This window comes from Macrobrachium nipponense, chromosome 21 (genome assembly GCF_015104395.2).
Source record: "Macrobrachium nipponense isolate FS-2020 chromosome 21, ASM1510439v2, whole genome shotgun sequence".
Taxonomy (NCBI): Eukaryota; Metazoa; Arthropoda; class Malacostraca; order Decapoda; family Palaemonidae; genus Macrobrachium; species Macrobrachium nipponense.
In genome coordinates this window covers 74754104-74779602 of record NC_087212.1, presented here as the reverse complement: position 1 = coordinate 74779602, position 25499 = coordinate 74754104, and the positions used below count along the sequence as shown (strand labels likewise).

Here is a 25499-nt window from a genome sequence, read left to right as displayed (position 1 = left end):
GAAACAAAAAGTCAGTGTAACTTTCTGTATTGTTTTCTTTGTCACATCTTGCTTCATCGCAATTCCACTGCATATGATATGATATGATATGATATGATATAATATATATTATATATATAATATATAGATATATCTATATATATATACTATATATATGATATTATAATATATATATATATATATAGTTGCTGTATTCATTAAAGAAATGCAGTCGCTGCTAGTGTTCTTGGAATTAACCTGCTAGTTCACAGGGGCAAAGGTGTTTGTCTGCTTTTAAGATTTGGAAAATATTCTCCGGGGGCCCATGCAGATAGCATGCAATGTTTTGTAATCTACTGTAGGCTACGTAAGTTAGTTCTAGTTAAGGTTAACCATCGTATCACCCTCTTTTAAATATAGTAGATAACATGAATAACGAACTAATTATAGGGTATGTACATCAGGACAAAATACTTATGGTGTCCCCAGCACGAAAGAAGTCCCTACTATTTCCGAATAGTAAGGGCTGCAATTGCTATCTGTGTTTGCTTAACGACGAGGTGGTATACAATATTTGATTTGAGAGAGAGGTTTACACAAGCTAATTCAAGACAATATTACTTCATAATAAACATATTCATCTTAAGGATATCTTTGATCCTAAGTATTTCTGTAACGGCGTGAAGGGCCTCTGTTTTCTCCTACTAAAGAATTATATAAAAAAATTTTGGGACTCAGGTACTTTCAGTCATAAGAACTTCCACTCATTAACATCGATAAAACCATTTTTCCTTTGTTACGTCCAGGAACGATCTTTTTCTCTGACGCTACAGCAACATACGTAAGCTGGTAGGACATCATATTTTCAAGAAGAAGTGTAGATTGAAAAGTAAAATTTATACATTACATGCGATTCTTTGAAAGCTTAATAGTGATTTTTAGTACAATTGAAATATATAGTGGACGAAATTCTGTTTAACTAGACAGTTTGAGATTTATAAATGATCTTGATGCCAGACGACCTGTAATGTGATAAATAGCTAAATTCTAGTATTGTCAGCTGGCGAAATCATCTGTGGATCAGCGCATAAGCGTTGCGATTTGCATCCGTCATCTTCATTTTGTTTAGTGAATTATCATAGTAATTCTATTTTCATAAGAATGAAGTAAGTTATTCATGTTTTTACAGTAGTTATTGGATGAACTGAGGAAGCTATGTAGGAGGGGTAACAGGGAAATCTTTTATTTTTGTCGTTAAATGTGGATAAAGCCTCGGTAAAGCTAGGTAATGATCCATACTAGCCTATGTAGCCTAGGTAGTTTGTTGTCTTTTAACTTGGCCTTTGACTGATTATCCTGTGCCAGTTTACCCTTAAGCCAAATGCAGATTCGTTAACCAAATTCTTTTCCTTGATATCAGCAGTTTACCTTATTACCTGGTATAAAATACTTCGCCTTCCTTATTTCTTGTGGAGTAGCTAGCCTAGTAACCAGTAGCTACTTACCTAATGTTACGTAGGGTAAAAAACCGCATGGTACAGGGGTGGACCATGTACGATCAATGTGTACGACCCCAAGAAAAGTACATTATAACGCGTCCTGACACCGGAGTAGAGGTCTCTAGCTCTGTTTCTCACCAACAAGAAGTCGCGTCTGATGCCCATCTCCGATGTCAGGACGCGTTATACCTAATGTACTTTTTTGGGGGTTGTACACATTGATCGTACATGGTCCACCCCTGTACCATGCAGTTTTTTACCCTATAGCTACTAGTTCTAGGCTAGGTATGCAACGTTTTGCCGTCTACCTACCTAGATACCTAGGCTAGTAGGTAGGCTATGAGGTAGCTAGGTACTGTAGTAGTAGTCGGTACCTTAGTACGTTAGGCTCTGGTATGGCACTAATCCCACTACCTAGTAGGTAGCATACCTAGGTAGGTTGCCTTATGTAGGAGCACCAAGTTTCTTCCATAGGGTAAAACACTGCTGTGTGGCCAGGCAGCCACCTGTATGGTAACGCGGCCACTTTCCCAAAAAATAACTTTACCACTGTCAGTAAGCTAAGTTACAGGTTATAGTCACAAGCCAACCTATGTGGAAGCAACACCTCGAGACCTCTACTTTTGAGACTCCCCCTAATGACCGGAAAATTAATTGACTAGAAAACCAGAAAATGACATTTTTCAGTACATTTTCCTCAATATCTTTAAAACGGCTTGACTTATGACATCAAATTAAGTTGCATCTGTTTTTTAATGTTATAATCTATGAGGCTAAGTATTATTTAGATGACTTACTACATATTTTATATCCTAAAATGTCAACAGGAAAATTTTCCGGTCATTTCGAGAAAGGTTCAATTCATCTTTGATCATAAAATGTTTATTAATGTTACTTTTTTCTATATGTTATTGGTACCATCATGAAGATTATTCATCTGGCTTAAAATTAAGCATAAGATTTAATGGTTTCGGTAAGAAATAAACTTTAAAACCTTGACCGGAAAATATCTGGTAGTGTCATTTTGAAATATAGGGTAAACAACCGCATGGACTGGCTCAACTCACCGACAGTCACGCCTGGACACCCTCCGAAAAAGTACTTATAACGCGTCCTGACACTGGAGATGGGCATCAGTCGCGACTTGTTGTTGGTGAGAGACGGAGCTAAAGACCTCTACTCTCCTTTCGAAGTAAGTATTTTCTCCAAAGTTAGAAATTAAGGCCAAATTTAAAGCATTAAATAGAGGGTAGTGAAAAGGATGGCCAATGCAGTGCAAATCTCACCGAAACGCTTTCGAAATTTTTACTTACTCTTGAATATCTTAGAAGATTGATGCCATCTCGATGTTTGTGGAGTCGCTTGTGTCAACAAACTTCCCATTTCCTGTGATAAATCCGCACACAACTTGTACCCATAGATGCTGGGGCACTTTCATCACAACAATCGGAACACGGTCACTGGGCACGATGTTTTTAAGTAAACAACTGTTTTGGTAGAAGACGACAACGAAGCGTGCACTAGATAATTATTTAAATAAATAGTAAAACATCAATATTTTACATATTTATGATGATTAATTTGAAAATATTTGTTATTGAAAAAGTAACTCGATTCTGACTCAAATTTAAGTAATTATTTTTCGGAATTAGAACATTCTTTTAAGTCCTGTATTATGAGTTCACGACATCTTGACTTTCTTACCTATTGTAGATGAATTGCTATACTCAACTTTCTTGCAGAACAGTACCAGTTATGCATGCAGATTGTTATCAGCTATTCATGTAATTGTTATAATCGTAATGCGCATATATATCTTTTATTTACTTTTTGGATATATGAAGATGTTTTATTGCCGGATTACTCCCGTAGTGTGACGCAATCGCTTTTGGTCCCTGGGCCTCTGTCTGTTTTCGCACCATAAGAAACTAATGGGGCCGAATTTGCAATGACCAGAAAGTCGTTAAAAGAGCAAAGTTAGCATTGAGTTTGATTGAAAAAAATACAAATTTATACAATAGCTAGCTTGTAAAAAATATTTGATTACAAAAAACTTGATTGACAACTAAGCAGCATACCTACTATGGGTTTCAGAGATAGTGCAAGCACATTTTTTTGGCAATATTTCTGTAACGAACACTTGTATCCTGGTACCTCTGCTCCTGGTTCTAGAGGTTCCACCTCTGGACCAGGAACCGTCCCGGTTGTTCACCAGTGAGCATCACCGAGTGTACGGTCACCTGCTAGTGACTGTGCAGCCAGGGTCCAGGCCGCTGAGTACACTCACCGACAGGATCGAGGCACGGGGGGGGGGAAGGATGGTAAGAGTCGCCCTAGTGACTCTTGCCAGACCGATGATCGCTCGTAAAGCGATCGCCAGGTCCCAGGGTTGACGTGACGGTCCCCCAGGTCCCAAGGAACAGCTTCGGCTGCTTCTGGGACCGAGATGCGTCATGAGGACAGTGCTCAGTCTCACCGTGGTGGTGGACACTACCAGTCACCCGACTGTCGATCACACCAGCGTGATCAGACAGTCCATGCGGCAGGTAGCAGCTCCCCTGACTCAAAAGACCGATGCTACCGTCCTCAGTCCTGTGCTTCTCTGCAGGGAGATCACTGGTCCAGACCTGCAGACTGGTCATCACCGCAGGTTGGTGATCGCCTGCAGGCCTCTCCCTCCACCGGTTCTGGCGGTAGACAGAGCGGGAGCGTCAGATCTGCCTCACTTGTCCCTTCAACCTCCGCAGCGGGATACACCGGGAGGAGCGAGGCAACCGGGTGGTACCGTGAGGAGTGCACTTCTCTCGGTCCAGCCACGAGAGCCTATGTGCCCGGTTCGGTCTTAGAACCGGACAGGTCGTACGCTCAAGTGGTTAGAGGAGATCATGGGGGAGCTGATGAGGTTCTTCCTGCTGAAGGAAGAGTGTCTTGGGAGGGTTTCGGCCTGGATGGACCTGACGGTCCGTCGCCTCAGGACACAGTTACCCCTGAGACACAGAGGTTTTTTGCAGGGGTCATTGCGCTGATCCGTCGGTACAATGACCTCGGGGAAGGATTGATGGTTGTCCCCTCTGACCATCCATCGAGGTTGGAGTTGTTCTGGGGTACAAAAAAGGAACCCAGAGCGTATGTAGGGCTGCCTTGGTCTTCCTTGGCTGACGGTATGCTGGACCAGGTGAATGCTCGTCTCAGGACAAGTTGCTTCCCCCTCCTCTGCCTCGTCAGCGGCGCTTTTACGTGCCTTCGTCGGACCCCTTGCCGACCACTTCAACACCTGCTGTCAGAGAACCTCTGGTTCACGTAGCAAGAGGCAATGGCTCTGGAATCTACCGCCATGGCATCCTTCCAGGCCGTCTCCTGGCTGGATCTGTGGTCCCTTACAGTATCCAGGGCTGCAATGGGTCTCAGGAGTGTACCGTTGCAGGGTTCCTCCTCTCTCTTCCCTAGAGAGATGGTGGATGCTGCGGTGGAAAAGTGGAGAGCTGAAGACAGCGACCGCTTAGTACACCAGGCAGTTATGAAGACTTCTGGGCAGTCTCGTTCAATTGCGGCTAAGCCTTGGAGCTTAACTAGCTCTTCCTCCGCTCCTAAGACATCAGTACCATCGAAGGGCACGCGGTGAAAAACCCAGCCTTCCTATTTTGCTTCGAGAGGTGAGCGTCAGCCCCCCCCATCTCAGCCCTCCTCCTTTCATGGAAGGGGAAGAAGGGGAAACGCTAGAGACGGCGTTCCCCCTCGCATGCTGCCGAAAGTTGGGGGGTGCCTGATGAGCCATTGGGCAACATGGCAGCGCTACAGAGCTGAGACCTGGGTAGCGGATGTCCTTCGGGAGGGATATCTTCTCCCATTCAAGTCGAGGCCATCCCTCATTTCCCACCCGGTCCATCTTCAGACATTCGTCCCCGGTTCGACCAGGGACGTAGCACTCAAGCAAGAAGTGCAGACAATGCTGAGCAAGGGAGCTGTAGAAATCGTGCGAGAACTATCACCGAAGTTCTACAGCCGAATTTTCCTGGTGTAGAAGTCTATGTGGGGGCCTGAAGAAGGGTGATAGATCTCTCTCCTTTGAACCGATTTGTTCGCCAAACTTGGTTCACGATGGAAACAGCACGCTTTATACTCAATTCCATCAGGGAGAACGATTTCGTGCTTTTGGTGGATCTGAGGGATGCGTATTTTCAAGTACCCATCCATCAGTCCTCCAGGAAGTACCTTCGCTTTATCCTTGACAAGATGGTGTTCCAATTCAGGGCACTTTGCTTTGGACTCTCAACCTCCGCTTTGGACTCTCAACCGCTGCTTTGGACTCTCAACCGCCCCTCAGGTGTTAACACAAGTGTTCACTCTGGTGTCAGCTTGGGCTCATTCGGTCGGGATACGGCTTTTGAGGTATCTCAACGATTGGCTAGTCCTGGCGAGTTCTCGTTCGCAGTTGCTGCTGGACAGAGGTCGCCTTCTCGACTTTTGTTGCAATCTAGGGATCATGATAAATTTTGAAAAGTCGGATCTCGAGCCCAAGCAGAGGATAAAGTACCTGGGCATGCTGATTGATACGGTAGCAGCACGAGTCTTCCCCGCAAAGTTACGGACCAGCAGGTTCAGGGAGGCACCTCGTTGGTTTCTGTCACAACAGGAACAGCCAGCTCAGCTTTTGCAGTCATGATCAGTCACCTGTTGTCGTTGGAGAAGTTAACCCCTCAAAGGCATCTTCACCTGCGGTCTCTGCAATGGAGACTGAAGGAGTGTTGGTCACAGGTGCGGGATCCGCAATCCTTCCTGGTTCCTCTCATGGAGGAAGTAAGGGAGGATTTAGCCTGGTGGCTGGACAACAGGAACCTCTTAATAGGAGTGCAGTTGCACATTCCTCCTCCAGAGATGCTTCTGTTCTCGGATGCATCGGCCGAGGGTTGGGGCGCACACCTGGAAGAGTTGCTGGTTTCAGGTGTGTGGAATCCACATGACAAGCACCTTCATATCAACGTCCTGGAACTCAAGGCAGCGTTTCTCTCGCTCCAAGAGTTGAAGGGACACTCGGTGGTGTTGATGAGTGACAACACCACAGTAGTGGTATACGTCAACAAACGGGGTCTTGAGTCCCTCCCGTTGCATCAGTTGATGGTGCAGGTGCACGAGTGGGCAGCAGCTCACTCGGTAGAGCTGTCAGCCTGGTACATTCCAGGCAAGAGGAACGTAGTGGCAAACAAGCTCAGCCACCAGAATCAGGTGATTGGGACAGAATGGTCTCTACACCCAGACGTGGCGGAAAGGCTGTTCAACCTGTGGGGGCATCCAGTGGTGGATCTGTTCGCCACCCGGCACAACAGAAAACTCCCAGTTTTCTTCTCCATCGTGCCGAACCCCTGGGCAGCTGGTGCAGAGGACGCGTTCCAACACCCGTGGGACAACCTCAAAGTGTGCGCCTTTCCCCGTTCTGTCTGATTCGCAAGGTGATCAGCAGGACGCTGGTCACCAGCAACCTTCGGATGATTCTGGGTGGCACCCAAATGGCCTCAGGCTGTTTGGTATCCGGACCTGTTGGCTCTTCTCTCGGAGGTACCGCGGGAGATTCCCCCATGGCACAACCTGTTGTGTCAACCACATGTGGAACGTTACCACCAGGTAGTACATTCCCTGTGTCTTCACGGCTGGCGGTTATCCACCATCTCTTGGGAGCGAGAGGCTTTTCTCGCCGAGCAGCAACAGAGATGGCTGGTCACCTCAGACAGTCCTCTGCAGCAGTATACCAGGGAAAGTGGTCCGCAGGTAGCGGATTTCCTCATCTTTCTTCGACGAGAGAAGCTCCTCTCTGTCTCCTCAGTTAAAGGCTACAGTGCTGCCCTGGCCCTAGTCCTTAAACTGCGAGGAGCCGATATTTCCACCTCCATGGAAATATCACTCCTAATGAGGAGCTTCGAGAGTTCTTGCCCACCCAGGGAACTCAGGCCCCCAGGGTGGGATGAGACTCTCGTCCTTAGGAGCTTGACTCGCAGACCCTACGTGCCGCTCCAAGAGTTGTCAGACAGGGATCTGACCCTCAAGACCGTCTTTCTGCTGGCCCTGGCATCGGCGAAGAGAGTATGAGAACTCTACAGTCTTTCCTTCATTGTTACACTCGAGGGGATGTGGATCAGTTACGCTCTATTTTGTCCCAGATTTTGTAGCGAAAACTCAGAACCCTTCGGTCCCTGACACCAGGTTCGAGTCCTTCATGATCCCCTCCCAGGAAGACTTCACTGATAATGATACGGATGAGATGCTGCTTTGTCCTGTCAGGGTGCTATGGCGCTATCTGAAGAAAACTCGACACCTCAGGCCTGAGTGTCGACGCCTCTTCGTTAGCACCGGGGTAACCAAGAAAGAAGTGTCTAAGAACACTGTTTCTTTCTGGCTTTGTGAAGTAATCCGGAAGCCGTACGACTCAGACAGGATTGCCGACACCAGTACCCTTCCTCCGAGAGCCCACAAAGTCAGAGCCATTGGTCCAACCCTTGCATTTCGCAAGAACTTGTCCGTGGCACAGGTACTGAAGGCAGGGGTTTGGGCCAACTTGGCTGCTCAACAAGTTGTGTAGCTTACCCAGCTCCTTTACCGGACAAGGTAGCATGTCATCCTTGTGAGACTGCATGAATGGAGTGACTGGCTTCTCTTCCTCCTGTTTTCTTCCCTCTTCCTGCAGGCAGAGGGTAGCGGTCGTCACCATGCAGGACAAGACGGCGATGCAGGTGAGCTACGTAGCGGAGCTCCATTCTATCCCTTTCATTAGGGATAGAAGCGTTTATCCGTCCCTTCCCTAACAAGGGGGGAAGCGGACACCATTGAGAGACAAACCCAATACTACTTTATTTGGCTCTTACATAGGACCTAGTTCTTGCTTGCTATTCATAAGAGGTACACTTGCCTCCCTCTTATGAATTGGTCCAGAGGTCTGACCAATGATCTTGCAGTGCACACTTTGATCAGTTGGACAGAGGCTAGGTTCCCTCCCTTTGCTCTTACGACCAGGGAGGGAACCCAGGTTGGGCGAACACCAGTCTGTTCACATCGGACAAGCAGTTACTGCCGAACTACCTTGTTAGTAAATCTTACGACCGGTCCAGCTGGCGCTGAATAGTAATTCATTATGTAAAGGACCTCAGGTTTGTATAGTTAGGAAAAATACAATTTATTTCCAAAAATTGTGATTTTTATAGTTTAGGAAAGTAAATATACTTTTGAAATGAGACTTTTGGAATTGGTGATTTGATAAAAAATATTTCCAATGACATTTTTGCAGTAATGTGAAGGGAAGAAAACCATTTGTTTAATTTTTCAAAATGGTGGCAAAGATGTTTTTATTTTAAACTTGAGGGAAAGTACTTTTGAGTTGCTCTCCCCTGTGTTATCTAGAGATATACATGATTAGGAAATATTTTCAGATGTGTATGTGGAATCATGATTATCATTGATTATTTTTCTTACAGCTCAGAGGAATTAAGTCTCTCAAGTCTATCAGATGAAGATCCAAAATTAGCTGATGATGAGAGGTCAAGGTCCAGGTCCAAAGAACATCGTCACAAGCACAAAAAGAAGCACAAACGTCATTCTCATAAACATAAGCACAGACATAAGTCTTCATCAAGAAAAGATAGGTATGGCTGCCATCTGTCTTATTTTCTCCCTGACATGCTTAGCTGTAAGTTTTTCTGAAATGTGTTGGAATTGTAGTTTTATTCAAGGGTCTTACCAAGCAATTATCAATCTGTAGGTTCTCAAACGCGGCAGACCAAAATTAAAACTTTCACGAGGCGGCACCATTCCTAGTGTAGGTGGCAGGTAACCGCCCACTTCCGCTTGAAAGGTGTGGCGACACCACACTTCTCAGTTTGATTTCTGCTGGCTCCTGGTTAACATCAGTGGCTTGTGCAGACCTGCTTTGTCATCTTTTAGATTATGTTTTCACTTACATGTGATTCCATGACACTATTTCGTTGTGGCTTTGTTTTCATTCATCTTAGCTGATTAAATTTTACTGCCATTATTCAGTAATATAACAGATTCTAGTTCATCTGGGATTAGGTTTTGATTCAAGGTGGATAAGTCGATCACAGGTCTCCATCCTCCCGACGCCTTGGGCGCCAAGAAGATGTGACTATAAAACCCCGGAGACGGACGCACCACTTCCTCTATCACATCCTTGTCCAGCATCTTCTGCACTTCCTCCCAAAGAGCCAAGAACTTCAGAGAATCTAAAGGATATGCCTTCCTGAGCAGCGGCTTGTCCGACAAAGGAGGAGAGAAGGCGAGTGGCAGTAGGTACCCCACCCGAAGGACATCTACCACCCACTTCTCCCCATAACTCTGCCACTTGGCCCAATGTCCTGCCAGGCACCCCCCACCCGTGGCGCAGGAGAGGGAGAGGCGCCTAACCAACCGACGGCCCCCTTTACCTCTGCCCCAGGTGATCGGGATTGGTTGTATGCTCCTTCATAAGGTGTATTGTCATATAAGTGGATCAGCACCCATTGACAAAGTCCTTTCAGGCTCTGCCGAGTAAGCGGATAAGACCCCATCGGCAGACCCACAAGAACTCTTGGCCATAGATCATATATCTCGCTAAAGTTTCTTGAGGTGATGCAGACTACTGGGCAAACACCCACGAAGTCTACCACCTATCAGGTAGGAACCAAGGTTTTATTTATACCTACAACATATGTTGTTTACCTGTCTATTCCATAAGTAGCTGTCTCTTACCCTCCACCAAAGGGTGCCAATCAGCTATGTATATATCTGACAGTAAGTTGATTGTATGAAAATGATATTGTTATGTTACAATAAAGTTTCATACATACTTACCTGGCAGATATAATCGATTAATGGCCACCCAGCCTCTCCGCAGGAGACAGGTGGAAGAGAGAAAATATGATAGAAAACGGGAATGGTTCCTAGTCCTGCCGCCCAGGGCAGGCTGGTAGATCACCTGACCTACCTGTAGCGAGTGGCGCGAAAATGATATTGTCATGATACAATAAAGTTTGTTCATACTTACCTGACAGATATATATATAGCTGTATTCTCTGACGACCGACAGAATTTCAAAACTCCCGGCAACGGATACCGGGAACCATTCCCATTTTCTATTCAGATTTTCTTTACCACTGTCCCCTGAGGGGAGGTGGGTGGGGTTACTTTGATTATATATAGTCTGGTCAGTAAGTATGAACAAACTTTATTGTATCATGACATATCATTTTGTTCATGACCACTTACCTGCCAGATATATATATAGCTGAATCCCACCATTGCCAGGTGGGAAGGGACAGAATAGAAGGATTTGGTTGGAAACATTTCACATGCAGATGATTGACATCTTGGTTCCTACCTGTTAGCATAGCTGACTTTCTGATTACTGTCACCCAGCCTGCTTCTGCTTAACTAGAATTTCCAGCAAGGTACAGCTGATAGTTCTAGATGATCTGTCAACGGGAGCGTGACCACAATGTGACTAGACCATATTGACCATACTGAAGACAACGAAGCATAATAAATACCACCTAACCTAGCCTCACTAAAGTTAGTCCCATAACTTTCAGGCTAATTAAAGGGAAGACCGCCTCAGCGGCCAACCCTACGACCGTAAAAAAAAAACAAACCCATAATTAAAATCACACATCCATTTTCTAAAGGATGGGGTTCGTATTGCTTCTCGTCCCCAATACTGTATCCGCGGAAATGTATGGTCCAAGCGAGTAGCAATTCTCATATGTCGCCTTCACATCTCTGAGGTAGTGTGAGGCAAACACGAGTTGCTTCGCCAAAATGTGGCACCCAGGATATCACTGGAGTGCCATATATTTTTCTGAAAAGCCACCGAAGTAGCTACCGCTCTAACCTCGTGAGCATTAACTTTTAGCAGTTTAAGATCACCATCCGTGCAGGATGAATGAGCTTCCCTGATGGTGTTCTCAAGAAGAACGCCAGTGCGTTTTTTAGACATTGGTAATTCCGGCCTCTTGACCTACGAACACACAGGTTGTCTGACGGGCCTCTATGTACATTGTTTTGGGTCTTTTCCAGGTAAAATTTGAGAGCTCTGACAGGGCACAAAACTCTCTCCGGCTCTCGTCCGACGAACTCTGATAACCCCTTGATATCAAAGCTATTAGGCCAGGGGTTGGATGGGTTTTTCGTTCGTCGCTAAGAACGAGGGGCTCAGCGAACACAAACCGCATTGTGTTCTCTGAAACCCACATGTTTAGTCATAGCTTGGATTTTCGCTAACCCTCTTAGCTGTTGCCAATGCGGTCAGGAAAAATAGCTTTCCTAGTTACATCTTTCAAAGAGGCAGCGTGCATAGGCTCAAATGGGGCTGACATTAAAAACTTTAAGACAACATCTAATTCCATGAGGGAATCTTGTCTCGTGGAGCTTTTGATGTTTCAAAGGACCTCAATAAATCGTGAAGATCTCTATCATTCGATAAATCCAAGCCTCTGTGTCGAAAGACCGTTGATAGCATACTTTTGTAGCCTTTAATCGTTGACACTGAAAGCTTGTCTATCTCTCTAAGATGTAAGAGAAAATCAGCAATCTGGCTCACAGAGGTCGTGGAGGAGGAAATATTTTCCTTCTACACCAACCTCTGAAGACAGCCCACTTCGATTGGTAGACAGCTTGGGAAGATGTTCTTCTAGCGCTGGCAATAGCTCTTGCCACCGATCTTGAAAAACCTCTCGCTCTGGCCAACTTTTGGATAGTCTGAATGCAGTCAGACTCAGAGCGGAGAGGTTTCCGTGATACCTCTCGAAGTGGGGCTGTCTGAGTAGATCGATTTTTTCTGGAAGTGTCCTTGGGAAATCTACCAGAAATGACATGCCTCTGTGAACCAGTCTCTTGCAGGCCAAAAGGGGCGATCAACGTCATTCTTGCTCCTTCCGACGCGCAAACTTCCTTATTACCTCTCCCAGGATTTGAATGGAGGAAGGCGTAGATCCATCCCCTTTCCAATTCCAAAGCATGGCGTCATATTGCTATTGCTCCTGGGTCTAGAACCGGAGAGCAGTAATCGGAAGCCTCTTCGTTTTTGCTGTCGCGAAGAGGTCTACAGTGGGCGTCCCCAAAGTTTCCACAACTCTTGCAGATCTCTGGATGGAGAGTCCATTCGTTTGGAAGCATTTGATGTCGACGGCTGAGGAGATCCGCACGAACGTTCTGCTGTCCTGAAACGAACTCGTTAGAATCGTTACATTTCTCAGCTTCGCCCAAAGTAAGATTTCCCTCGTTATCTTGAACAGGGAGCGAGATAGAGTTCCTCCCTGTTTTTTGAGATATGCGAGCGCCGTGGTGTTGTCCGAGTTGACTTGTACAATTCGTCCCACAATCCTTGACTCGAAGCATTGAAGTGCCAAACGAATCGCTTCTAGCTCCTTGAGGTTTATGTGCCAGGACCTCTGTTCCCCTCTCCAGAGGCCTGACACTTCTTCCTCCCCCAGTGTTGCTCCCCAGCCCGTCATGGACGCGTCTGAGAACAACACTAGGTCTGGGCTCAATACTTTGAGGGACATCCCTTCCGATAGCTTTACGGATCGGACCACCACTTCAAATGCTCTTTGATCGATTGAGGGATTCTCAAAATCTCGTCTAGGTCTTTCTTGTTCTTCCAGTTGTCTGCTAGGAAAAACTGAAGCTGTCTGAGGTGCAGCCTTCCCAGAGAAACAAATTTCTCCACGAGGAATGGTCCCCAGCAGACTCATCCATTCCCTCGCCGAGCATATTTCCTTCTCTAAGAAGACCGATACTTTCTCTAAGCATTTTAGCTGACGTTCTATGGATGGAAATGCTTGAAAAGCCACTGAATCCCCAGATACACGATGGACTGTGTGGGAATCAGATGGGACTTCTCGAAGTTGACCAGAAGGCCCAGGTCCTTCGTCAGCTGTAATGTCGTATGTAGGTCCTCCAGACACTGTTCCTTTGACGTGGACCGGATCAGCCAATCGTCTAAATAGAGTGAGACTCTTATCTTTGAGAGATGGAGCCATCTTGCTACATTTTTGCATCAGAAGCGTGAATATCATAGGGCTGTACTCAGCCCGAAACAGAGAGCTGAATTGGAAGACCTGTCCTTTCAGAACGAATCTGAGGAACTTCCTGGACCGAGGATGTATCGGAACATGGAAATAGGCATCTTGGAGATCCAAGGACACCATCCAATCTCCTGGTCTCAGGGAAGCTAAAACACTGTGCAGTTTCCATCTTGAATTTTATTTTCCTTCACAAAAAGATTCAGCCTGCTTACGTCTAGGACAGGTCTCCATCCTCCCGAGTGCTTCGGAACAAGGAAAAGCCTGTTGTAGAAGCCTGGGGAGTTCCGTGACACACTCTTTCTACTGCTCTCTTTTCCAACATCTGTCCACAAGGTCTAATAAGATCTGTTGCTTTGAATCCTGATAAGAGGGCGAAAGGTCTATTGGTTCTATGCTTAATGGTGGTTTCGATAGAAACGGGATTTTGTAACCTTTCTCGATCACTTCGAGTGACCAAGAGTTCGCCCCTCTTATCCTCCATGCTTCGGCGAAATAGCGCGAGTCTCGCCCCGACTGGTGTCTGGAGGGCCGAAAAGTCATTTCATTTCTCCCCTGGTTTTGAGGGGGCTCTGCCCCCTAGGGAAACTCCTCCCTCGAGCAGCAGCTCTTGAAGAGGCTCTTCCACGAAAGGGCTTATAATTCTTCCTAGAAGCTTGCGTGGTTCTTGAAGACATCTGATCAGCAGGACGTTTCGAAGACCGAGACAATAAGTCCTGCGTCGCTCGTTCTTGGAGATTTACTGATAAATCCTTTACCATCGATTGTGGAAAAAGATGAGCAGAAAAGGGAGCGAACAACAATTCTGCTTTTTGCGCTGGCGACACTGACTTAGCTGTGAAGCTACAGAAGAGTGCGTGTTTCTTCAGAACTCCCGACGCAAAATGTGATGCCAGTTCGTCGGAGCCATCTCTTACTGCTCTGTCCATGCATGACAAAATACTCGCTAAGTCCTCCAATGAGATGGAATCTGGGCTTCTAGGACTGAACATCCCCCAAGACGCCCAGGACACCAATCTAGAAAGTTTAAAAACTTCCAAGGTTTTATAAAGGCCTTTGAGATGGTGATTCTATCTCCGACATTGTCCACGAAACTTTCGCTGATGCCAGGTAAGATCTTCTAGGAGCTTCCACTAAGTTGGCGAAATCCCCTTGTGCGGAAGCGGGGATTCTCAACGCCTGCTTCCTCTTCTATCTCGTACCACTTCCCCGATCTTTCCACTAAGCTTGTGGGGGGAGTGCAAAAGAAGTCTTGCCCTTGTTCTTTTTGTTGGTTTCCATCCAATCATGGATTCTTTTAAAAGCCCTTTTAGTCGAGAGCGGGAGGTGGCCATTTTGACAAAATTTTGGAGTCTTCCTTGCCTTCGAAGAGGTTAGTTGCGAAGGTGGAGAGAGAGGAACTGGAGCTCGGAACTTCTCGGGAAACCAAATCGTTTTAAAAGAACGAGTCAGAGTCTTATAATCCACGAGGATGATGGTTGTAGGAATCCTCCTCCTCTTCCGAAACAGCCTCGCTTGACGATTTATTTTCTAATGGAGACATAGCCTTATTCTGCATTGAACGAGAAGAAACCAAAGTTTCATCCCCCTTTCGAACCGTAGGTTTTGTGTTTGAAATCAATTTTGAAGAGGAGAGTCTGTTATGTTCTCCTAACCTTGACTTTCTCCTCCGAATTTTCCAAACTGACGTCACTACGATTTCTCTTGACGAGCACTGTATTGTAGTTCCTACTACCTTGAAGCTATGGTGCTTATCCTTCTGACTAGCGACCTGTTCTTTTGCGCTCAGGATAACTTTATGCATCGGACGCCTAGCGCCCTCAAAAGCGTCCTCATTTGCGTCCTGGAAAGCGTCCTCATTTGCGTCCTGGAAAGCGTCCTGGAAAGCGTCCTCATTTGCGTCTTGGAATGCGTACTGATATGAAGGACGACGAGCGTCCTTACTAGGACTACGCCTCGCGTCCTCAAAAACGTCCTCATATTCATCTTCATATCCTTCTTCTGAACTAATATCGTGCGTCTGAAGTCTCTCCAGCCGACGTTTCCGACCCCGAGCGTCCCGAGAAGCGTCCTTACGAGCGTCCTGGTTAGCAAGCGTTTGTTTTGTTGAATATGCTCTTCCTGTAAGGACAAGATCCATTCCTCCCAATTCTATTCCTGAGCGATCCTTCTGAACGTTCTTCGACTCTGGGAAAAGACGACGGCGGCGGCCGCCTGTGCGGCACCTATTGTCTTTATATTTACCGCCAATACTTCTAGAGACTCTCTCAGCAGGACTGCTTGCGCGTTCCTGATTGAGTCGATGAGGTCTAGAAGGCGACGGTCATCGAAGACGAAGAACGAAGAACGAAGAGAAGCCGCAGGAGAACGTCTAGATTTCTTGGCGAAAAACGTATCCAACTGTTGACGAATCGCTTCGAGAGTCTTTTTTGATGGTGAAGAACCATATGATGGAATGAACCTTTGAGAAGAAGATGGGCGAGGGGACGCCTTCTTCCTTCTCTCCGGACTCGAATCAGGACGCTCAGAAAGCGTCCTAAATCTCTTGTGCGGGATACTGTCTTCGAAGTCTTCCGGAGAAGACCGAAGCGTAAATCGAGGCGGAGGACGCTCTCGATCTCCCGATGAAGCGTCCTCTTCCATCATATCTTTCCTAAGAGGTCGAGAAAAAGACGATGGCTGCCAGTGCGACGTCTTAACGTCTTCCTTACCACTCCCACTTGGAGAGGCTGCGTACTCTTCCGTAAGACCTTTCCTAAGAGGGCGAGAAAGACGATGGCCGCCAGTGCGACATCATTACGTCTTCTTACCACTCTCACTTGGAGAGGCTGCGTACTCTTCCGTAAGACCTTTCCTAAGAGGGCGAGAAAGAGCGATGGCCGCTTTGTGCGACACCTTACGTCTTCCTTACCACTCTCAGTCGGAGAGGTCTTCCGAGATTCCCACCCACGGTGAGGTGAGGACGTCTCGGAGGAAGAGAAGCATTCCTTCAAGATTCGCGCTTGCGCGCGATCTTTGGCAGCCTGGGATGCGTCTTCAGGATCTGCCGAAGGGACGCCAGACCGGTGTTTAATTCCCGTAACCCTCCTTCGGCCTTCGACATGTCCATTCCCTGTGTTCTGGGAGTCCGACAGAGGTCTCAACCTGGAGGCATTATAGGACCGATCTGACGCCCCCTCCACTTCACTAGGGGCACTAACATTATCACTACACTTTTGCACATTAGATTGTAGCACTTTCATCTTCGATTCAAGGTTCCGAATCGATTCTAAAATGGTAGAAAGGGCATTCCCTTCGGTAACAATCACTTCCTTATCTGAAGGAGAAATTATAGGGTTATGCGTATCATGTTCTACATTTATGTTAGATTGAGCAACTTTACTTTGACTTTTAACAGAAGCACTCCTGGAGGAAGACCTCCTAATTCTGTCACGCTCAAGTCTACGAATGTAAGATTCATACGCCTTCCATTCGACATCAGTTAATACTTCACATTCTTTGCACCTATCATCAACAACAAGCAACATGCCCTCTACAATTCACACACTGTGTGAGGATCTACCGAGGCTTTTGGTAGCCTCACCTTACATTCTTCTACACCACACACCCTGAACTAGTAGAACTAGATCCAGACATCTCAATTCCAAGAAAAAATCAAAGCAAAAATCAAAATCAACCACAATAGCGTATGCCAAATCACTAAGCCAAGTCCGAAACCAAAGACAATCCAAATACTCAAGTGACAAATGAAGTTTTCGAAATCCTAAGCGGAGGTCTGTAAACAGATGTTTACCGACCGGCGACAGAAGAAAATCTGAATAGAAAATGGGAATGGTTCCCGGTATCCGCCTCCCAGCGGCGGGAATGGGTACTAACCACCTAGCCGACCACTGCGTTTGCCGGGTTTTGAAATTCTGTCGGTCGTCAGAGAATACAGCTATATATATATCTGGCAGGTAAGTGTCATGAACAAATTTGAATTTCTGTCGGGACGACGGAGTCTTAGCTATGTATATATCTGCCAGGTAAGTATGTATGAAACTTTATTGTAATATAACAATATCATTTTTATGCCCGTTCCTCCTCAATTTCTACGAGAGTTGAGGAGGGGCCTCACCCCGATGATCGTTTGAAGAAATTCGGGGGTCTCGTCGAGCGCTTAAAATTCTTTGGAATTTCTAGCACTCTCCAAGTGTTTTGGTCTTCTACAATCTGCAAACACTCGGGCAAGACGAGAATTCGTGATAATTGTTACTACGAAGACCAGGAATCTTGCTGAATGCTCGAATTCCTTGTAATTTCTGGCATTCTCAGTGTTATGGTTTTTCTGTAATTTTCAAACACTCGGGCGAGACAGACATTCCCGGTAATTGTTATTACGAAAATCGGGAGTCTCGATAAGCCATTAAATTCCTTGGAATTTCTAGCGTTCACAGGGTGATCGGGTTTTCTGAGATTTCCAAACACTCAGGCAACGGGTATTCCCGATGACTAGTATTACAATAATCGGGAGTCTCGCCGAGTGCCTGGATCCCCGGTTTCGTTTGCGCTCGCTGAGTGTTCGGCTTTATCATATTGGCAAGTACCAGGGCAAGAAAAGGCTCACCCGATTATTGTCATACAAGAGTCTGATTTTTCTCGCCGAGCGCTCACTATTATGAGTGCTTGGATGGCGAGACGAGTCTGCATCCTTTCCATGGAGAAGAAGTATTTGGCTGTCTCTTCGGCTCACCTGCTCCTTCTGGAGCTGGAACGTGGACGCTATCTATAAAATATGGTGTCTCGGAAGCCCCAGGAGTTTGAACCCAGGTTTGTTTTCCTGTCTGGTTCTAAGGGCGCTGCTTATGGAACCGGGGCTGCGTCGGGTATACCCGTGTACAATTCCCAAGGGGGTTTGTACATCCATAGTCAGTGATAGGTAGTCTCCTCTCCATCACGATAGTGGCGCAGGACGAGAGAAGGGACCGAGCCATGATGGTGGCTCGGACCCACCTGTGAAAGCCAGGAATGGCTATTCTTCAGGTGCCAAGATCGATGTCACTGTCCTTTGGGAAAAGGCATCTGAAGAAGATAGGAGGAGGTCCTCTGTGTAGTCCTCTTTGTGAGGTTCGATCACAGAGAAGATAGATGCATAGCAAGATGAGGCAAGTTCTCGCCAGCTTTTACTGCATTTAACTGTGGTCAACTTTCACTCGCGTTAACACGAACTAAATGGTTGTAGGAAATGAATGCTTCATTTAACAGTTAGAACATTGCAAGTTCAGGGAATAGCAGGCAAGAACAGTCAATTCTCCTCTCTTTTTAACCTCTACTTCCTGGTTATACAGGAATGAACAATGATATAAGAGGAATTCTATGGAGTTTACTCCTTAGAGTTCAAACTCGAGAGACTATGGTTTTGGTTCAATCGTAGGATCCTACCAAACATATGTCAGTCTGGTCAGGATGGATAGCACCGAGAGGTTTGAACACCTCTCAGGTGCTACTGTTTTGGGAACAAACAGTTCGGCTTGAACTAGTCATCTTCAGTATCCTGTTATCACTGTAGAAGTCTCCCTTTGGGAAAACTTCACCACCTTCGCTCTTTTCACAAGAGAATGAAGGAGTTTTGCTTCCATTCCTTATTCTTGTCCCTTGAATGAAGAAGTAGGTTGGAGTGCAATTTACAGGAACCTACAAATATACTAGTATATTTTTCTCGCGCCATACTTCCGTTATCAGTTGCATTGTCGGAGTAGTAGGCGCATATCTGTAAGTTAATTCTTCTGGTATGTGACTGGAAAGAATAGTACCTTCTCTTAATTAACCTGAAACTCAGGACAGCCTTTCGGGTCTTCCAAGAGTTATAGGTTTTGATTTTGAGATAACTCATGGTATTGTTTCCCAAGAATGCCACAGCATTTGCATTTTCACTGAATAAGAGTTTTCTTTCCTCCCATTTCAGTTTAAATGCAGATGCTCGGGTGTATCTTTTCTGCACTCCCATGAACGCATTCCTTCATGGAATGCACTGGCAGGCAACTTAGCATGACAAGTCGGGCGAGTGGTCTCACTACTGCTTGCTCTCCGAGATTCTTTTCAGTTTGGTATTGTTTCTCCTCTGTCGAGGATTAACTACCAATTCGAAGCTCTCTGCCCGGCAATCACAGACTTAGGTCTCTGGATGGATCGGAATTTTCAGGTAATGCCTCTCTCTCCTGCACCAAATTTACCGTTGCGAGAATTTTCAGACAAAGATATGTCTCATTAGACTTGTTATCATCTTTCTGTTTACCCACGGTATAACAGAAGAGTGTAGCCTAAACTTCTGTTCCATTGCACCTGCCCCATCGGCTGCTGCGATGATGCAGAATGATTTTCTTCAGACAATTTGAGTTTTGTCATCTAATATACATTTCCTAATTCATAAGGTGTTCAGTTATTCTTTGTTCACCCTGAATTGTAAATGAATAACGGAAGACTTTGCATGTTCCCCACCCGACTAGCTCTGCTTCTAAAATAAATAGAAACTCTCTCCCTGATCCAACCCAGAAGAAGTGGTTCTTCAGGCAGTACAATCCCTGTGTTTTTATAATTGAAAGACTCCTCTTTTATTGCAAACTCCGACTTTCTCGCTGAGTAGTAGTGAAATAGTGGATTAGCCTTTTCAGTCCTATGTAAAACAGCAGAGATTAAAGCCATCTTCACTGGTTAGTGTCATTGACGGGACTTTTTCTGTGATCAGCATCTTGAGAGGTACTTCTCTTGATTCAACTGTGAAACATAGGTCCACACTCACTTTGGTCATTCACTAGTAACATAGTATTGTTTCTCCTTGGTTGAAATTCAACCACTGATGAGGAACTTGTGTCTTGGCATCACAAGGACCTTAGTCTCTAGAAGGTAATTGACTATTGTCTGATGTGTGCATACCTCGCGAGAATCATCATCTCGTCTCTCAACATCATTGGCAAACAAGATAAACAATTTGTATGGTTATTCTCAGCATAACCCTGTGGGGGAATCACAAGAAAGCAAAGAAAGCAACCAAACTCCCCTCAGTTACTTTAATCGTACCGGCTGACAAAATTTTCCACAGCCACACTTTCCCCTTTACGTTACTTTTTACTCACAGGATAATTGGTTCACCGAAAACTACAGGCAACTTCACTCTGGTACTCACCATCATTGACTGACTTCAGGGCTATACGTTGAGCTGTCTGCTGGATATAGGATAGTCTAGGCTAGCCAAGACACAACCACTGCCGAGAATCACAACACAAAACAGACAAACACCAAAACTGCACAAAAACCAACACCCCAATCATCACGCAAACCACCACCAAATCATACACCTACTCCAACCCACACAACAAACCACCAACACCAACACTGTCCCCAACTGCCAACTCACAGACACCAAATCCCACAACCAACCTCTTTAACAATCACCAGACAGATGCACGCACAACAATCTCAGAATATCAGTATCAACCTAGAAAACACCATTTAACACTGGCTTCTTCTGAATCTGACTGTCTTTTCCGACTTACTGATTTCTAATGATTCTCGTAACACACGCTCACCACTGATCCACGGCGATCACCACAACAGACACACACTTATGACTGCAATCAAACCACTCCCACTTATTCCTCCACCAATTTTGCTCTCTCTCTCTCTCTCTCTCTCTCTCTCTCTCTCTCTCTCTCTCTCTCTCTCTCTCTCTCTCTCTCTCTCTCTCTCTCTCTCTCTCTCTCTTGGAGACGTCAAATGTAAACTACCATCATTACTCCTCCATATAACCTACCCCATTACATTTGACAACGTCTCCTTCCACTCGCAACATCCACACAATATCGCCTTTCGCAACACCCAAGGATGCTCGGATGCAGGCCCCCTGGATCTTGTTTGAGGACCCTCATACATTCTCTCCATGATGCCAGTGGCGTTCTGGGAGCAAGTCCTGACCGTTGAAGAGAGGGGCTTCTGATGCAGCTCCAGTGGTTCTTACTGAGAAGCCTAAAGATCCACGCCCTTCTTGCTGTCATTGGGACAGCCCAGTGCATTTTTCTTCTGACTGCCTCTTGGAAGTTAACGCTCCTCTGGCACCCAAGGCTCGTTGTCACTCTTTGTCTCCTCTTCAAGCTCCTATATCTGTTGTGTAATGCTCCTCCTGCAGTTATGGAGTGGTCACTGCTTTCGTCGGCAGATGTAGTAAAGCACCCATTGGTGCCTGAGCTCCCTTCAGTCAGGCGCCAGTTAGCACATGCTTGGGTCTTGCAGGAGCGCCCATCGGATGTTGTCAAGCACCCATTGGCGCCTGAGTCCCTTCTGTCATACACCAGTTAGCGCCTGCTTACATTGTGCTGGAGCACCCATCGACTCCCTCGGCTCCTGCTGCTGCTGCTGCTGCTGCTTCTGTTGTTGAGACAGTAGATCCCATTCAGTTGAAGCCTCAACAGTATTCTGCTTTTACTGAATAAGCCTCTTTCTTCAGTTCCAGCTCCGTTAGTGCCTGCAACAGTGAAGCAAGCGCCTGCAGCAAGCACCCACAACAGTTCAGCTAGCGCCAGTAGTGGTTGAAGCTCCCTCCACATTGTCTCCTCAGATTCCTTGAGACGCTTCAGCGCTGCAAACTCCTATAGAGGCTGTTTCGACGCAGACTCAAGTTGATATGTGGCCACACCTCAGGCTCTTGCAGATGTGGATCTTTCCCCTATTTCATCTGAAGACAAAGCTACAGAGGAGCAAGAGGCTCCCTCTTCAGCATATGTGGCTTTAATGAAGTTCCTGCTTTCCACATATCCATCTTTTTTCACACAGACTTTTCTGTCGTCTCCTAAATTGACTTTTGTTTTGGATATGCCTTCCTTGGACCCTTCGAATGTGCCGAAGATGGTTTTCTCTTCCTCGGCTAAAAAGGCTTTTAAAGAGAGAGACTTGGCTTGCTGAAAAGAGGGAACAAGGCAAGACATCTTTTTGTTTTCCACCTTCTCGAATCTCGAGGTGGAGATACTTGTCTTATGCTACAAAAGAGGCTCCTTCCTTGGGTGTTTGCGCCTCTTTGCAGGGAAATTTTTCTGGTCTTGTAGACGCAGCCAGACTCTCGGCTTTTTTTTCGACGAAGATTTTGTTTTTTGCCTCAGAGTTGGCGTATCTTCTGGAAAGCATTTTCAAGGTATGTGTGTGAAGTTTTCAACTTTCTTGACTGATTTGTTGGTGCTCTGGCACGCAAGATCATGTCTTGCCCTTTGCTTTCGGAGAACCTCCTGGTGGACTGGATGGGAGTTATCTTGTGTATCGTTTAGGGGGTTAGGGATATTTCCCACGACTTGGCCTATCTCTGCATGATGGGAACGCTCAAGAAGAGGGAGCTCTGGTGTTCTTACACGTTGAAAGGGTGTTACTTCCTCGCAGAGATCAGGTCTCTTATACTCCTTCATGGATAAGAGACACTAGTTTCCTGAAGCCACAGTTTTAGGCATCGCTTTGGATCTGGAAAAGAAATGTACACAGGATCTCCTCGCCCAGTCTTCCAAAAGACCGAGAGATCCTCCAGCAATAGTTTTGAGGCAACCTCTTCCCTCAAGAGGCCAGCCATTTTGGGCCAGACAGAGATCCCTCTCTCTAGAGAAAGTATGAGGTTCTTTTCTAAGTTTGTCAAGAGAATGTCTTCGAGGGGCTCCTCTCGCAAGTGAGGACACCATTCTCCATACGAATGTAGGAGCCAGACTGAATGTTTTGGGAAGTTTGGCAAAGAAAAGGGGCAGAACCTTGGATTGTCCAGGTTCTGAAGGAAGACTGCATTATCCTCTTCCTCAGGAAGCCTCCCTTAGTCAGCATGCCAGTTGTCTTAAAGGCTTATTCAAGAGGATCAGAGAGGTTTTTGGCTCTGGAGGATGAATTAACTTCACTTGTAAGAAAGGGAGCAGTAGAACCCATTCAAGATGGTTCTACAATCGTCTCTTTGTAGTCCCCAAGTCATCAGGGAACTGGAGACCCATCCTGGATGTCAGAGCCCTGTATGTCTTTGTCGTAAAGACGAAGTTCAAGATGGAAACAAACCAAACAGTCCTGTCCTCCATTTGCCCAGGAGATTGGAAAACATCCATAGATCATCAGGACGCATACTTCCATGTTCCCATACACTCTTAAGTTGAGGAAGTATCTCAGGTTTATGTTTGAAGGGAAGATTTTTCAATTTTCTGCCCTTTGCTTTGAACTGATGTCGGCGCCTCAAGTATTTACCAGGATAATTGCTCCCTTTGGGAAGTGACTGCATCTTCAGGGGATACAGATATCCTTGTATTTAGATAACTGGCTCCTAAGAGCACAGTCAGAGAGTGAGTGTGCAGAGGACCACAAAAAGACTTTTGTTCATGAAACTTACCTGTCAGATATATATATAGCTGTATTTTCTGAAGTCCGACAGAATTTTAAAAACTTACGACACACGCAGTGGGAGTCAGGTGGTTAGTACCCATTCCCGCCTCTGGGAGGCGGGTATCAGGAATCATTCCCATTTTCTAATTCATAATTTTTCTGTCGCCGGTGCTGGAAACACCTGTTTCCAGTACCTCCGTCTTAGATTTGGAAACTTCATTGCCGCTAAGTATCCTATTGTCTTTTAATTTATTTACTTGGATTTGTGGCTAAGACATACGCCTATCTTAAATTGATTTGAATTTGATTCATTTTTTTTTGCATAAGATATCTGAATCTAGTTAGGCTAGTTCAGAGGGTGTTGTCTGCAAAGATAGGGTGTGGCTACCGAAAGCTTCGGTAGATCCGCACTTGGTATGCACGAGGGGTATGAGTCTTGCTTCTTGGTTGAGATTTGTCATGTGAGGAGTGTGAGACTGTCTATTCCGTAAGGAAGACGTAATGATTCGTATGTACGCAATCAGTAAACATGTCTAATTCCGTAAGGAAAAACGTATGATTCGTATGTACGCAATTAATCAGTAAACAAAAGTCAGGTAGTGAACCTGCTAACCTTCCTGTAGACTTTTTTTTATTGCCTAAACCCTGTAGTATGGGCCTACGGGTTATGAATTTGTCTGCGAGAGGTGATCGCTCTCCTCATTGTTGTGAAGAGTGCTACTTCGTTTATTGTTTCTCATAACCCTGTAATGTTGCCTTCGGGCCCTAAACAGTGTCTGTAGAGGTTATTGCCCTTTCTCTAATACTCTTTCGATTCGTATCTTAGAATCGAAAGTGCTTGCTTTAGAGAGCAATAGCGAAGTGGCTAAGTGCAGTGAACAGTGCCCCTTGTGTAGTGGAGGGTGCGTCAGATCGGCCTTATTTCGCCTCTAGGCCGGGACCTCTGCTTGACTCCCAGGACCGGGATAGAGCATGTCGAAAGCCGAAGGAGGGTTACGAGGACCCCCACCGATCTGGCGTGCCTTCGGCAGTTTCTGATGAAAATCCCCAGACTGCCTAGTGCGTGCACGTCACGAATCCTGAAGGATTGCTTCTCGTCCTCCGAAGCGTCCTCCCCTCCCCGCAGGGTTGGAGCTTTCGGAAGGACTCGCGCCCCCTCTAAATAGAAGCTTTGTAGAGGAGGCCTTCACGTCCTCTCGTCTCTCTCTCGTTATGCGTTCCAGTGAGAAGTAAGAAGGCGAACGTCGCCATGATCACGTGTACGTCTTTCCACCGAGAAATATGAAATGGAAGTCTTAGTACCAGGACGCGAACGCTTTTGAGAGCGGACGTCCGAGTTTTGTTACTGTGAGAATAAGAAGGCGGTTTCCCTCGCAGTCGCCCCTCGTATTCTCGCACGATCGCCCACCCTGCTCCTGGAGACTGTTTCGTGCAGTCGGATTTCTCTCCGAGATGTATCTCGCTTGTTTTGACGCCTGTCAGGAGCGTGACGCTTTTTCTGCACGCTTCTTTTGACGCTCGGCTTGGACGGGACGTTCGGATGGACGCCAGGCGCGCGCGGGTGCACGCCAAGCGTGCACCAGTGGACGCCGAGCGC

The 25499-nt window shown here is 46.1% G+C and overlaps 1 protein-coding gene across 1 annotated transcript in view; it reads left to right on the top strand.

Moving 5' to 3' along the window:
• Window positions 1-951: 951 nt before the first annotated feature.
• Window positions 952-25499, top strand: part of LOC135198178 (serine/threonine-protein kinase PRP4 homolog) — a 277937-nt gene continuing 253389 nt past the window's right edge. The window contains exons 1-2 of the mRNA XM_064225699.1: window positions 952-1145; window positions 8939-9106. Of these exons, the coding sequence (XP_064081769.1) occupies window positions 1141-1145; window positions 8939-9106 (173 nt within the window). The 5' untranslated portion in view covers window positions 952-1140. The remainder of the gene's footprint in view (window positions 1146-8938; window positions 9107-25499) is intronic.